This window comes from Strigops habroptila, chromosome 14 (assembly GCF_004027225.2).
Source record: "Strigops habroptila isolate Jane chromosome 14, bStrHab1.2.pri, whole genome shotgun sequence".
NCBI lineage: Eukaryota > Metazoa > Chordata > Aves > Psittaciformes > Psittacidae > Strigops > Strigops habroptila.
In genome coordinates, this window is record NC_044290.2 from 11,475,102 (window position 1) to 11,489,789 (window position 14,688).

The 14,688-nt window shown below is 54.6% G+C and overlaps 1 protein-coding gene across 3 annotated transcripts in view; it reads right to left on the reverse strand.

Moving 5' to 3' along the window:
• SLC39A11 (solute carrier family 39 member 11) overlaps positions 1–9,594 on the reverse strand; it is a 78,576-nt gene extending 68,982 nt beyond the window's left edge. For 2 of the 3 annotated variants that reach the window (XM_030506466.1, XM_030506467.1), the window contains exons 1-4: positions 9,554–9,592; positions 8,418–8,531; positions 7,474–7,512; positions 2,818–2,976 (exon numbers count right to left, since the gene is read on the reverse strand). In XM_030506466.1, the coding sequence (XP_030362326.1) occupies positions 2,818–2,976; positions 7,474–7,512; positions 8,418–8,525 (306 nt within the window). In that variant the 5' untranslated portion in view covers positions 8,526–8,531; positions 9,554–9,592. Of the gene's footprint in view, positions 1–2,817; positions 2,977–7,473; positions 7,513–8,417; positions 8,532–9,553 lie in introns of all 3 variants that reach the window. The other variant, XM_030506465.1, reaches the window with a different exon arrangement.
• Between the last annotated feature and the right edge of the window lie 5,094 nt (positions 9,595–14,688).

Sequence of the window (14,688 nt, forward strand, 5' to 3'; positions counted from 1 at the left end):
TGCCCGAAATCCAGAGTCAAGGCTGGACACCTCCTCTGGACTCCTGTGGGATCCCTCTGGGAAGAAAGAGGCCAGAACAAGAAACCCATCCTGGAAACCCAATAAAACATGAGACTGAGCAAACCCAGCCAAGTCAGCAGAGCCGCAAGACAGATTTGAAGGATGAGAATAATAATACTTAATCTCAGCATTCTTATGCGTTCCAGTAGACCCAAAATAGCTACTCAGTGAGCAGGGACCTACTGTGCTGAGCAGTAGTTTCAAGTAAACTCTTCCTCCGAGGCTTTCAGTCTTGGCATGAGACCCTCAGCCCCAATCCTTTTTAGTAAAGGCAATAGCATCTCATTCACCCTCCCCATCACCTGCCCCTCTCCATGCAGCTCTGCATTGGTCAAAAGCCAAGTTCTTGTTTAAAAACTAGCTGTAAGGTTAAATTAGAGCAAAGGAAGGAGAGAAACCTGCTGTGCCATCACCGGGGCCAGGTTGGGAAGAGGCAGACGGGCTGTTCTTTAGTGGTATAAGATATTCCAGAAACTCCAGCAACATCCTGCTGCAGAACCAGCTCTGCTGCTCCCTCCCCAGCACCGAACTGGGGGCTGCTGGTGAAGATGCCCTTTGGCTGAACACATACAAGGAGACTGGTGCCAAAATAAGGGTGAGCCTCTTATTTAGAGCTCCTGAGGTCTCTTCCTGCAATGGGCTCACCCTCCAAGCCCTCCCATTGTAGTTTGTTGTTCTCCACCATCAGCATCTCCTCTTCCATAACCTCAGCTAAAGGATAACATGTTAAAGGCTTCACATGGGGAAATGGTGAAAGATAAAGATGTAATAGATTGGAATTTCATAAGGAATTTCATCACTACAGCTGTTTGGCATCATTAAACCAGTTTCTCTTGGAGGTTTAACCCTCCTGCCGGCCCCAGATCTGCTGTTGAGCAAACACCAGCAGAGCCACCCAGCTCCTGTTGAGGCTGCAGCAGGAGCAAAACCTTTCTCTCTCCCCAGGGAGCAGGGCTGAGGTGATGACTCATTAAAAGCTTTTACTACCTGTTGTTATCCAGCAAACCGTTTGCAGAGGAGTGCCAGGCAGAAAGAAAGCTCTCTGTATAAAGAGCAATAGGCTAAAAAGGGATCCCTCATCCTGCCCCGCAGGGACAGTGTGCTCCATGCTCTCACCAGCATCCCTGCCTGACTTCAAGGGGAGGAAGAAAATACCCAAACCAACCAACTCTGAGATTTTAACTGACTCAGAAAGAAGCGACACTTGTTGGAAGTGAAGTGCAACGGCTTAACCTTTGTCTGAGCAGCTCCTGAGATGTCTGGGCTCCAAATGAAGGGAGATGCATCTTGAGCCAAATTTCCCTGCCAGCACAGCCCCAAGGATGGCTCCAGACTGACCAGACACTGACTCTTCATTTCAACACATTCAGCTTTAACCTCTACCCGTGCTCCTTCCACAACATCCCTCGTACTCCCTTCGCCAAGTCTCTGGGTACCTCATGCTCTTCCTAAAGCATCCCAGAAGCCCCATCCCCTGCCCACTGCAGCGCATCTGACCAGCCTCTGGGCAAGGAGTGCAGGAGCCCCGAGTTATCCAAGTGGCACTTTGCATTTGCACAAGCTCTAACAAGGTGGGTCCTGCCCATTGCCCAGCCTAGGAGACACCCCAGCACAAGGACACCCCTTTTCCAGGCCGTTCTTGTCACCACTCCATCCTGCCCTGTGCAGTGCAAGAATTCCCCTCCCCACAACACTCTTCCCCCTGCACACGCTCCCATTTCAAAACACAGCAGAGAAGAACACCAACCATCAGGAAGAACTGGGTTTTGTGGTACAACTGTTTATCTACCCTGTTGGGAAACAGCAGCTTCAGGCAGCTGATCAAATACATCTTGAGCCCCATCCAGCTCCTTCTAACGAGGGCAATCACTGTGATGGCCAACACAGGCAGGAGACAGGCGATTGAGAGCAGAAGGAAAACACACAGTTTGATGGCAAGCAGCTTCCAAGGGCTCTGGCAGCCTGAGAGCAGCTCCTGGCCTCTCACTGCATCCTGCAACGGGTTCAGAACCTGTTCCAAGAGGCTCAAAAAGCAAGGGAGCAGGGAAAGCTGATGCCACGGGGTCCTCTGGATACCAGTAAGTGGGAAGCCCCACATTCCTTACTCATAGCCACAAGTAATCCCTCCTTCCACTCAAATAAATACAATTTAAAAAGCTCTTTGGAAGTTGTTGAAAATACCCTGCCTAAGCCACGCTTGTGTTTCCAGCTGTAAAAACCCAACAGCTCCTGATTTATTTATTTTTGTAATAACACTCTTCGGCAGGAGGATGGTTCATTCCATTCTGAAGTGCTTAAAGGGTTGGCAGCTCCCAAATTAAACCCCTGGGCTGAAACAGAAGGTCACACCTGAGCTGTTTGCAAAGCGCTGCCAGTGGAAAGAACAAAAGCAGCAGCGTGAAGGGGAGGAAAAAAAAAGAGTGCAGAGAGCCTAAAGCTGCAGCAGCACCGGCAGAGCCACCAGAACACATGGGTTTATTAAAGCTGTGATAGAAACCAGCGTGCATCCAGGTCCTGCCGTGGCAGAGCTGAAGGAACAGCACAAGCCCCAGCCCAGGAGCACCCTCACTATGAGGGTGCTGAGGCGCTGGCACAGGGTGCTCAGAGAAGCTGTGGCTGCCCCATCCCTGGCACTGTTCAAGGCCAGGGTGGACACAGGAGCTTGGAGCAACCTGCTCCAGCGGAAGGTGTTGGAACTGGATGAGCTTTAAGGTCCTTCCAACCCAAACCAGGCTGGGATTCCATGATTCCACTTACCAGTGCTGGGATGAGCAGGTCGGCGAAGTACACGAAAGCTGCTCCCAGAGCAAAGCCCAGGGCCACCGGGAAGAAGGCGAAGGCTCCGAAGCTGCCGGACTCCTCGGCCATGTCGATAGCCGGGGCCAGGAGGGACCAGTAGGAAGCAGCCAGCATGACCTGGGAGACAAGGGGACCATTGAGAACCATGGAGACACCAGTGCCACAAGGGCCTGACACCAGATGTCCACCCTCCAGCCAGGGAAACCCCTGCACTTCACACCTATCCACCCATTGCAACCCCACAGAGCCATCAAAACCTGCTTCCCGATGGAACAAATCACCAAAGGATGGAGAAGTGAGTTTTGTCCCATTTTCACCATGAGTGTTTTCCTTGGCTCAGAAGTGCAAGGCAGCAAACAACTGACATGAGCTCTTTAGGGTGATTTTCTGTGGAATTGGCACAGCCACAAACAGCCCTTCATCATGACCCCATCCCTCCATCCAGCAACCCCAAAGTCCCGTTTGCAGGATGCTCAGGAGCGGTGCTGCTCAACCTGCTCTCACAGCACGAGTGCTCACCCACAGAAGTACGTAATAAACTATTACATTTTAAACCACTTCTAACGAAGGAGCAAGATGCCTATTGCTGTAGACGCCAGTCCCTGAGGGATTGTGTAAATCTCAGCTCTCTGTGAGTAAGAAGAAAGCAGGCTGTCATGTCAGCCTTAACCACGGCTGTCAAACTTCATATTTCAAATGCCACCTCCTTTAAAAAACAACCACACACCCCAACATGGAAACACAAGCAACAAGGAAAGGCTTTGCAGAATTATATTGTCATCTTTCTTAAGATATCATTTCCCTATGGAAAACAGAGGCATGACACTGCTCAGCCTCCAGATCCTGCCACCCCCGAAGTCAGCAGCGGAGCTCCCACCAGCTCTGCTCTGCACAGGCCCTGGGGGAAGGTGATGACAGAGCCTGAAGCCACCCCAACCTCACCAGATAAGGGAGAGAACTGGGGGGCTTCACAACCACCTTCACTTGCTTGGAGGGGGAAAAGACACTGATTCCTACACCCTTTCATGCAGAGAAACCCCTTGTCCCCACTCGCCCGGGGAGCTGGAAGTAGGCAGAAGTGGTGATGTCCCCGTGTGGGTTTAGGGACATGGGAGCAGCCAAAGTCCTGCCCAAGGCTGCTCCTGCCCACCATCAGAGCTGGCACTTCGCCCTCTGGTTCAGCAGCATCCCTTCTATCAGAAGATGCTCTTGAACTAACAAAAGGGTGAGGATTTCTGCCAGTGACTTGATTTAAGTAAAAAAGAAATTGCACTCTGTTTCAAATCTGTATAATGTCCACAGCCAGGGAGAGGAACCCAAACCCCACCGATGTCCCTGAGCAAGCTGGTGTCAAAGGCAGGAATAAAAGGGGGAAATCCTGCCTGGAATGCCTCAGATCAATCAAACACGAAGTCACTTTCTGCACAAAGCCTTCCCCTCGCACCAGCCCCGCTCGGCCCAGCCAAGATGGGGAGCAGGGGACCCACAGCTCACCAGCACCAGGACACACAGCTCCTGCCAGTCTGGATTTAGGCATTTCTGGAAAGAGACTCCACAATCCCGAGCCAAGATGCAACAATGCCATAAATCCACCAGCTCTCGGGAAAACAAGCTGTGGTTGATGGGGAGAGGAGGAAGCACGCAGAAGGCAGCCGCAGATCTACAGCATCCCCGGGCTGTGGGGAGCCCAAACCCTTCCCTGGGACACACCAGCACAAGCAGAGGCAAAACCCAGGCTCAAACCTCAACTCCCACAGCTTCAGAGCTACACAGGAGCTTCTTCCCTGCAAATACAGAAGAAACAGGGCAATGATTCTCATCCCCAATCGCTGCTGGCCCTGCTGGACCCCAGGCCAAGGAGGGGGAGCCCCTGCACTGATCCAAGCCTGGCATCACATCACGGAGTTAACACTGAAGCCCTCATCTGCTGCAAGCAGCAACATCTCGTCACACTCCTGCACCATCATTGAGATGAGAACAGCAGCTCCAAGGCAAACAGCCACATTAACAGCGTGCAGGTCACACAACCCAAGGTGCTGAGAAGGGAAAGGGATCCCCAGGGCAGGAGGGGAAAGAGAAGAGGAAGACGAGAGCCTGGCAGGACACTTTCCCTGCCAAGCTTTTTAGACTGACTTCATTATGGTTGGATTCAATGATCTTAAAGGTCTTTTCTAACCTAAATGATTGTAAGGCTCCGACAACAGGGACCAGCCCCAGTAGACCCATGTAAATTACTGATGCTGTTTTAAGCAGCACTGAAAGGGAATATTCAATAGGAGAAGTGCCTGGTGCAGTTTAAAGAGCACGTCCTTATGATTTGCTGCTTCACCTGGGACAGAAGAAATCAAACTATGACCCAGAAAGAGGAATAGGCAGGAGAGGCTGCAGGGAGGGAGCACTCCAAGTGGTTATGATGGCTGAGAGCAGAGCACCTCTGGGATAACACTGAGATAACAGAGAGCATCTAAAACATAAAGGTCTTAGTTAAGAATATCAAGATTTAAGAGAAAAGCCAGGATTCCACATCAGATGCCCAAGCAAGCAAAGCCTTGTCTCTATGGAAACACATCACCTCGGAGGCTTTCACATACAAAGCCCTCTATTATCCCTGATTTCCAGAGGGGGAACTGAGGCAGAGAGGAGCTAAATGCTCAGAGACACGAGTGGAGGTGCTGGGCTGGAAGAAGCTGAGTTCCTCCACACCACAGTGACCAGCCACACAGGTCCCCTTTGCTCGAGATGACACATCAGACATCTCCAACAGGAGAGAGGACTGTGTTTCATCAGTGATCCTGGTCCTGGAGAGCACCATACACACTCCCTGTAACCCAGATGAACATCAGGGATCCTGAGCTTAGCACCAGAATAGCAAAGTCAGAAGCAATACCTGCCTCTGAAAGCACAGACCTGGGGGTTTGCTGCCTCTGACAGAGCAGAAGGGAAGTTTAATTAAACCCAGCAGCCCAGGTTTGAGAGCAGAGATAAAGAGGAAGTTCAGTCCTGCCTGTCTCTGCCCCAGTGCCCCGAGAAACAGCCCATCTGTATCTGCAAGAGATCTACATCAAAGCCACTGTGTCTTCAATACAAATCTCACAGCAAGAGCCGCAGAACACGAGCAGAGCAGAGCTGCTGCCTGAAGAAACACTCTCAAAGAGGAGAAAGAAAACAGGACAAATAGGTTTCAAAACTGGCTGCCCCACATCCTGCTTTTTGTCCTTCATGGAGCCAGCAAACAGAGCCCCCAACACTGGGTCTGCAGCACAAGCCTGGATGAGGCAGGAACAGCCCCTCATTCCAGCCAGGCAGGACTCCACAGCCCGCCTGGGTTCCCCCTCCAGGCACAGCCTTGGGCACGCCACCAGCTTCATTCCAGCATCACATCCCACCGAAAGCTACAGTCCCTTTTGCCAAAGGGCTGGGTCAGGAGGTGGTTTCTCCTCCAGCTTATCCGTGGACTCTTTGCAAAGCTGCCAAACACACACATGGAATCCCAGCCTGGTTTGGGTTGGAAGAGACCTTAAAGCTCATCCAGCTTCAACCCCCTGCCACGGGCAGGGACACCTTCCACTAGAGCAGATTGCTCCAAGCCCTACCCAACCTGGCCTTTAATCAGTGTGGATCTCTGGCATCTTCCCCCAAAAGAGCTGGTCCTGGCTGGGCTGCAGTGACCCTGGGTGGCACAAACACCTCACCCCAACCAGCACCAGCTTCTGCAGCTCAGGTCCATAACCACAACCTGGAAACCTTTACAAACTGTGGATGTTTTATGTGGCAGCACCTTCTGGCAAACAGGACCTGCCAGCACTGACATTTCCCTCCAGACGCTGCAGCAACCCTGGGCAACAATTCCCCTTTGCTGCTCCAAGCACAGCACATTGGAAGAAGCTGAGGGAAAAGCAAATGTTTGTAGTTCTGCTTCCCCGGCCGAGCCACACCTCTGCCAGGCAGCGATGACAGTGCTCCTGGCAGGGTGACACAGTGGCCACAGCAAGGACAGCATCACGCTGTGCTGTGCCAGCACCGAGCCAGCCTCACGCTGTCCCCAGCAGCCACTCCCCAACACCACAGAAGTGGCTCCAAGTTGGCTTGGCAGGGACGAGGGTGTGTCTTCCAGAGAAAACAGCTCCAGAACCAGCTCACAGAGGAAAGCTCCAGAGCTGGATATTCCCAACGCAAGAGATTCATTTATAAATGACGGCCCCAGAATCCGCTACAACAGATGAGTTGAATTATTCACACCAGCAGCAGTTGCAGGCACAACCCAGGCAAGCTCGGCAGGAAGCAAACTGAGCTTTGTGGTGTTCCATGTCACCCACCATGGCGATTCAGAAGCCCAAGACAATGAGAAGAGTTTAACTCAAGAGCATCAAATCCAGAGTGGGCAGCTCGACATCCTCATGACCCTCCTCAGGCCACCTCCATGCTCCTAAAGCAGGCACCGAGACATGACAAGAGGCAACCAGAGCTGCACCACACTCCTCCTGCCCCACCTGCGCCTCAGGCCATTATCCATGATACACTAACACAAGCAGGCAACCAAATGAAGCGTGGTTGGGCTTTAGAGGTATCATCAGGAGAACAAATAGACGAGGAGCAGAAGGATGCTGTACTTACCCCCGCGGCAAAGCCTAAGCTCCCATCGAGGATCCGCCTCTGGAAACCGAACACAAAACACACCATTTACTCCCAGCAGAAGCAGTGGGATAACTTCCTTCTCCCCAGTCCTGCAACCCAAGTGATTCCTGTGCTTTGAGGCCAAAGCTGTGCTCTCCACACAAAGGAGCCCACTGTGCCGGGGCGATGGCACCTCACCATCACCACAGAGCATCCCAGCTCCCTCGGCCCACCCCATAACCATGCTAAAGGCTGAGGGAAGGTAAAGCAGGCACTCTCCCACCCTGCATTTCCCCCCCTTGAAGGCTTTGACTCCTCTATTAAGAGGCTGCTATAAACAAAGCCATTACTCTCCCAGCAACCCAGCACGTATCCTGCCCACTTCTATCCCAGGGCAGTTCTATCTCTTCAGCACATCACCTCTCCTAGGAAAGAAACCAACGTGTGACTGCAAAGGGAACCTCACTGTGCCACAGGCTCCTGAATAAATCATCACAAGAGAAAGGCATAAATAATACATCCATTCGGGCAACTTTGAACACAAGAGCAAGAGGGGCCTCTAATTTTGGAACACAACATGACTTAAAGATCAGCACTTTGCTTGTCCTGAGCATGGGCTGACCCGAATCCTGGGCTGGAGCTGTGGCAACTAAAAACAGGTTATAGGAGGAGAACCCAGTGTTCCAAACACAGAGCCCTGCCTGCGGCTCTGCCCCATCTCCGCAGTGCTGTGAGCTGTGTTACAGCACATACCACTGCCCGGGGTCAGGAATTTGATTTCCTTCTCTTCTGTGTGGATAAACAGGATAGAAATGAGCTGGATTCTTCCTCCTGCTGCCCTCAGGACCAATGTTGAGCACCTCATACTTGGGACGGGGCAGCCAAACCCACCCATGAGCACGGTGCAGCCCTCACCTGGACCCGAGGACGTGACCAGCACCCACCTGCCCGCTGGAGAACACGAACACCAGCGCGGAACCAGCCGCCGTCAGCCCCCAGGTGAGGAACGTGCCCAGCACCGCCTGCAGCACCGGCCCGTGCCCCGGGATCATGCTGACCTGGGGGGGACGACATGATCAGGAGAAGCACTTGGTGTCTAAAGAGAGAATAACCCCCATATTCATCCCCGGTTAATGTGGGAGTGCCCCAAACCCCTCCTCAGCAAAGGGGACAGAATGAGGTTACCCATCCCCAACACCTCTCTAAGCTTCTTTCTTTCCCTGAAGTAAGGCTTTCCAATCTAATTCGAGGTCGGAGGCACAGGAGGGATGGATGGGATGCGCCACATCCCATCTGGTGCCTAACCCCAGGCTGATTTTGGGCTCAGCTCCCTCAGCAGCATCAGAGCACAAAGAAAATCACAAAGAAACAGTGCTTGAACCTCACAGAGCAAAGGGATGCTTCATCCCACATCCCCAGGCCATTCATCCCACTGCTTGGTGGCACTTATTTGTGCCCAAAACCAGTTTTCCCGGCACTGAAGGTAAATGGCCTTGCAGCACCCAGCTCCCCACACTGCTGAGCCCCAGGACCAAGCAAAAATGGGAACAAATCCTGGGAAGAGCCACCAAAACCCAGCTCAGGGCTGTGCCGGGGGGTCATCCGAGCACACTGTGCTTGGGAACAGCCCGGGAGCTGCACTGCTGAGAAAACACACACACACGTGCAGAAATAGACATATAAATATATAAAAACCACATATATTTATATACCAACATATCAAAACACACCCGAATTCATACATTTATATAGAAGTACATAACAAACACATACACTGGTGCTTCCTTCCTCCTTCAAAGGCCCTCCCAGGCCCCGGCCTTACCCCAGGGCTTCTGTTAAGCCTTTTGGGGTGGGCGCCTGGGTCAGAACCCCCCCAACTGCCTGGCTCGGACCCCCGAGCCCCCGACCCACACACAGCCCGCACCCCCCGGGCTTCCCGAGGCGGGGACCCCAGCACCGCGCCGTGCTCTGCCGCGGGAGCCCCGGCGCTGGCACCCGGCACCCCACAGACCCCACGGCTGCCGGGCCCGGGACCCCAACGGGAGCCGGGACCCGCCCGGAGCCCCCCGGCCCCGCTCACCGGCCGCCGCCGCCACCGCTTCCTGGTGCCGCACACGTGTCGCCGCCGCCGCCCCGCCCACCGCCGCGGCCTCGGCCAATGGGAGCGCGGCGGAGGCGGGCCGCCCGCGGTTCTTGTGGTTCGGGAGGGTGAGGCCGCGGGAAAGCGAGGCGGGCGGGCGGCGCGGGCGGGCGCGGCACGGAGCTGGCGTTGTCGCTATCGTTGTCACTGTCACGACCGGTCATGGCTCAGCCCCCCCCCGCTGCACCGTGACCCCCGGGCTGGGCTGCTCAAATCCTAGTCTCAGGATTGGGGTAGCCCTGGCTCCCATATGAGCTTGTTAGCACGGTCCCGCCGGGGGCTCTGCCCGTGCAGCGCAATTAGCAGCGCTCATTAGCGGCCGGCGGCTGCACCTTAATGAGCAACCTGCAGCACCCAGCAGGAGCAAACACCTCCCGCACCCGTCACTGCTGGCATCCAGCCCCGTCAAGGCCTTTGGAGGGTGCATCCAGCACTCCCATCCTCTCCCACCCATTGAGGTCCTCCAAAGCACCATCACAAGGGATACGGTGGCCAAGCCCATGGCACCACATGGAGCTGGAGAAGCTCCGGCACCGATTTCTCCTCATTAGCTCAGTCTGAGCAGCAGGAGCCAGGCCAGGCTCACTGGTGTCTCCAGCTTGTGCCACACCAGAAGGCGCAGGGGGTGGCAGAAGGACACATCCAGCTCTTTTGCAACATAACCCGTCTTTATTAGAGTGTTTATCTTCTAACAGCCTTTGATCAGCCTCCCCTGGCACAGCTGGGAAAGGTCAAGGCCATTTGAAACCTCCCTGATTTAGGATTTAATCAATCTCCCCCTGTAATTGCCTCATCCTTCATTAGCTCCCGCAAGGAGCAGATGCAGCGTGAGGTACCAGCTGGGAGGGATGCAGGGACAGAGCAAACAGAGCTCTGGGGTTCCCTGGGTATTTGTGGTGGAGCAGGGGACCCCAGTGGCACAGGAGCCTGCCATGGTCTGGGGGACGCTGATGGGGATGTCCCTGCTTAGGGATATGTGGGTAGCTCTGGGCAATGGGGAGAGTGTGACAGCAGAAGCATCAGCAAAATCAACTCACATTTCTCTTCCTCAGTGTCATCTCTGTGTGCAGGGACATCTCTGGGCCACCTTCCTCAGGATAACAGGGCTGCATGGTCCTGCCTGGCCTCTGCAGCTCAGACTCGGCAAGGGACGGGGACAGGATGGGATCCAGTCCAGCCTCATCCCCATAACAGGCAGCTTCCCATCCCTCTGTACCCCAGTACAGGCAGGTGAAGGCAGCACCAGGAAGGATGAGACCCACAGCGATAACCATGCGTTACCTGGAGTCCCTAAAATGCATTTTAAACAACAAAAGGGGCACAAATTCTTGTGCAATCTCTCTCATTAAGGTGTGTGAGATGCTGCAAGGGGCAGCACCATAGCCACTGAGTAACTAGGGCTCAAATCCCTTTGGATTTTTGCAGTAAAAACCCCTTAGTGATGTCTGGGGTAGCTGTGGCAGAGGGTGCAGAGAGTCACAAGCCAGCAGAGCACCAGCCCAGGGCACCACAGGCTGAGGAGGGTTTGGAGCTGCCCCAGATGTGCCTCTCACTGGGCACTGCAAATGGGGTATCTCTGTGTCCCCTTTGCACAGGTTGGGCTCGTGTCTGGGCTCTTTCCCAACTCAAACTCATCCTTGCCAGGCCAGGGCAGTGGATGGAGCCAGCCTGGATGTGCACCAAGGCGGCTGCAGAGCAGAGGGAGCATGGACACCCAGAGACGTGCCAGGGAACAGGGCACGGGAGCAGCTCCGCGCCAGCCGCCCAACGAGCTAATGTCATCTATTAGTCACAGGGCACAGTGACAGCTTTATGCTTCTCCACTGGCTTTGAGCTCACTGAGAGAGACACGATGGACCCGGTGCAGGGCTGGGGGAGCGCAGAGTCCTGCCAGCACCGGGCTGCTTCCAACAGGAGGGGACAGGGACACAAGCACAGAGCACCAGAGATTGGCGTGTGCTGTAACTAACCCTGACAGGCCAAGCTGGTGCAGAGCCTGGCTGCCAAGAGCAGAGTGCTGCTAAGTCCCCATTTAATGCTCACGACCCTCCAACAAGCCAGAGACAGCGGGGAGAGGACAGGCAGGAGCAGAGATTTCAGTCTATGGTTGCCAAAGGCTCATTAGCACCAGGGGTTCAGTGATAGGATCCATGGGGAATGTGCAGCTCTCACCACAGCTCAGTGCTGGTGCCCTCACAGAGATCAGTAACCAGATTACAGAGGGAAATAATGGCAGGGAATGGATGGGAGAGGCGGGAATGGGAGGAAGAAGCATCTGAAGGGAGGTCTGGTGGGAGCAGGAGGCAGCCCTCGGCAAGTTGCTGTGTGTGGATGGATGATGCTCCTCTGGGAATGCCTCCAACCTGCTGGGGCTGCATCCCATGGGGTCTGGATGCTGCAGGGCATGCGGGATGCCACCGGTCACCCTCACCTCTCCCTCCCCATCCATCAGCCTCTCCCTCCCCATCAATCACTGCTGCAGACGCTGCCAGATTAGATCTGGCAGCAACCAGCTTGGTTGTGCCCTGCCTGGGGGCGCGGGGAGATGGTCCAAGCCTGTTTGTCGGGCTAATTAGCAGAAAGTAAAGCAAAGCCTCCCCAGTTCCAGGCATCCCTGTCACCGATCCAGGGCATCAGCAGAGCCACCAACCCTGCTCCTGGCTGTTGGGCTGGAGATGGGCAGGAAAAGGGCAAGGAAAGGACAAGGAAAGGACAGGGAAAGGACAGGGAAAGGGCAATGCCACCCAAAACACACACGGAAAACACCACAATCATCCCTGCCTGCACTGGGATTCACTCGGAATCTGTAAATGCCTCCCAGTTCCCCTCCACCATCTCATGGCACAAAGACCCCCACCAGTCTAACATGATCTCCATCATTCCTGCGCTATTCCAGAGCTCCCACTGCCTTCCCTCCATGTATCGGGGAGAAAGGCCGGCTCACCCTACCCCTCTGTTGGCAACCAAACCCCTGGCTCCTTACAACACTCACTTCCAGGACAGGGGTCGAAAGCGCTGTTTTCCACAGGGAATCTTTCAGAACAGCTGGGAATGGATGGCAGCAAACTTGGAAGGGTTTTACAAAGGGCTCTGTGGTCACGTAATCCCCGTGCCCCTCTCCCATGGGTTCTCTCGGCCGCCGAAGCCGTGTGGGAAGAGGCTGTGCATTTCTCCTCTATCCAGCCCTGCCAGTAAATGGCTTTTCAGCACTGGATGCTTCCCAGGCTAAAGGACAAAGAGGAGTTTATCTGCCAGCACCAAACCAGCTGCTGGGGGTACAACGTCTCCGCGAACCAGGGACCACCCAGAGATACAGATCAGGCTTTAATTCAACCCTAAATCTAAGCAGAATGAAAGGAAAACCCTCAAAAGGCTCAGGCACAGCTCCCCTATTCAGCAGCGTTGCTGCACTCCTCGCTGGGTGGATATCAGCGAGGATCAGCCCTCAGCACACACCAGCACATCGTTTCATTAGGTTTGGGGGTTTATAATGAAGATTAGATCTGGTTTTAGCCAAGGGAGCTAAAGCTCACACAGCTCCCAGCTCCTGCATCCAACACCAGCTTACCATGGAGGTGAAGGGCAGAGGGTGGCTGAAGACGTGATGCTCTGCACCCTGGCACAGAGGGAGGATGATGCTCAGCGCCACACTGGGAGAAACCAGTATGAACTGGGGCTGCTGAAGGTGCTGGGGTGAGGAGGACCACAGCACCCCGACCTGCAGGGACCCAATGGAGGGATGTTGCATCATCACCTCTTCAGGGGAGAAATCCAAGGAGGCAGCACTGGAAACATGCACAATGAGGATTTACACTTCCCTTTCTGCTGCCAATGTGGCTTTGAGGGAAGGGCACTGTCAGGACGTCCCTCCTGGGCACAGGAACCGCTGGGAGAGGATAGAACAACAGGGAAAAGCTCACAGGGCATCAACCCCTGTCCTGTGCCATGCTGGTGCACTGCACCCCTTCCTCCCAAACCATCTCCTTCCCCATCCTCCCTCCTCACACACCTTTACTGGGATATAAATTACCAGAAGCAGCTTTTTGCAGCCTCCTGGAGATTTACGAGGCCAATAATGATTCTCCCGCGTGCTCCAGGACCCGATGTCTTCAGGTCCACCTTAGGAAGCGGATGGCCAAGTGCAAGTGAGAACCTCCCAGCCCCTCTTACCATAATTGTCGCTTCGCTCTGGGCTCTTTGTTCCAAGTCATTTAATTTCCTGCTTTCTATTGTCTCTTTGATAAGTGATGGAAAGGGGAGGGGAGGAACAGCTATTATTTAATTGCTTTTAAGATCTCAAACAAACCAGAGCAGAGGTTATCTCCCCCAAACCTCTGGGTTTTGGTCTTCCTCCTCCAGTCACCGTCACCGGGTAACTGCAAAGGCCGTGGCAGAAGCCACCCTTATTGTGCAAGTCCCCAGAGACCCCAAAGCTGTGGCAATCACAGCATCCCACCTCTCCAGGGCTGTGCCAAGCCAGCAAGGACCTGCCCTGGCTCGATTTGGTGACAAGGTGCTAAATCCTGGGGTGCTAAATCTAAGGTGCTAAATCCTGCTCCCACTTCTGGGAGACTTTGGGACTCTCAGACATCTCCTGGGGTTCTCCAGCTCCATGGTCACAGCGTGGCCATCACGCTGCCATCACCCTGCCCCATCCTTCCCTTCTGGTGGCCCTGAGGACATCAGGAGAAGCTGAGCTCTTTGCAGCATCACTGGGACCAAGATGTTGCTTCTGCAGCAGGAGCCAGGTGACAAAGCCAAGGAGGAAGAAGGAGCTGAGGGACACGTTTTCTGCTGGAAGCCCCATGGAACCAGGCAGGTCCTGCCACGTTCTGGGGGGGCATCAGGATCCCTACACGCAGGGTGGGAGAGGAGGGCAGAGAAGGTGGGCAGCGCATGGAGGGCAGAGCCAGGTGGGCAGAGGAGGGTGGGCAGTGCGGGCAGGGCAGGCAGAGCTGTCAGTGCGGGCAGTAAAGTCAGTGCGGGCAGCACAGTCAGTGCGGGCAGCGCTGTCCCCGCCCCGGCCCCGCAGAGCCGCCCCGTGCGGGGCGGAGCGCAGCAGCCGGTGCTGGGTC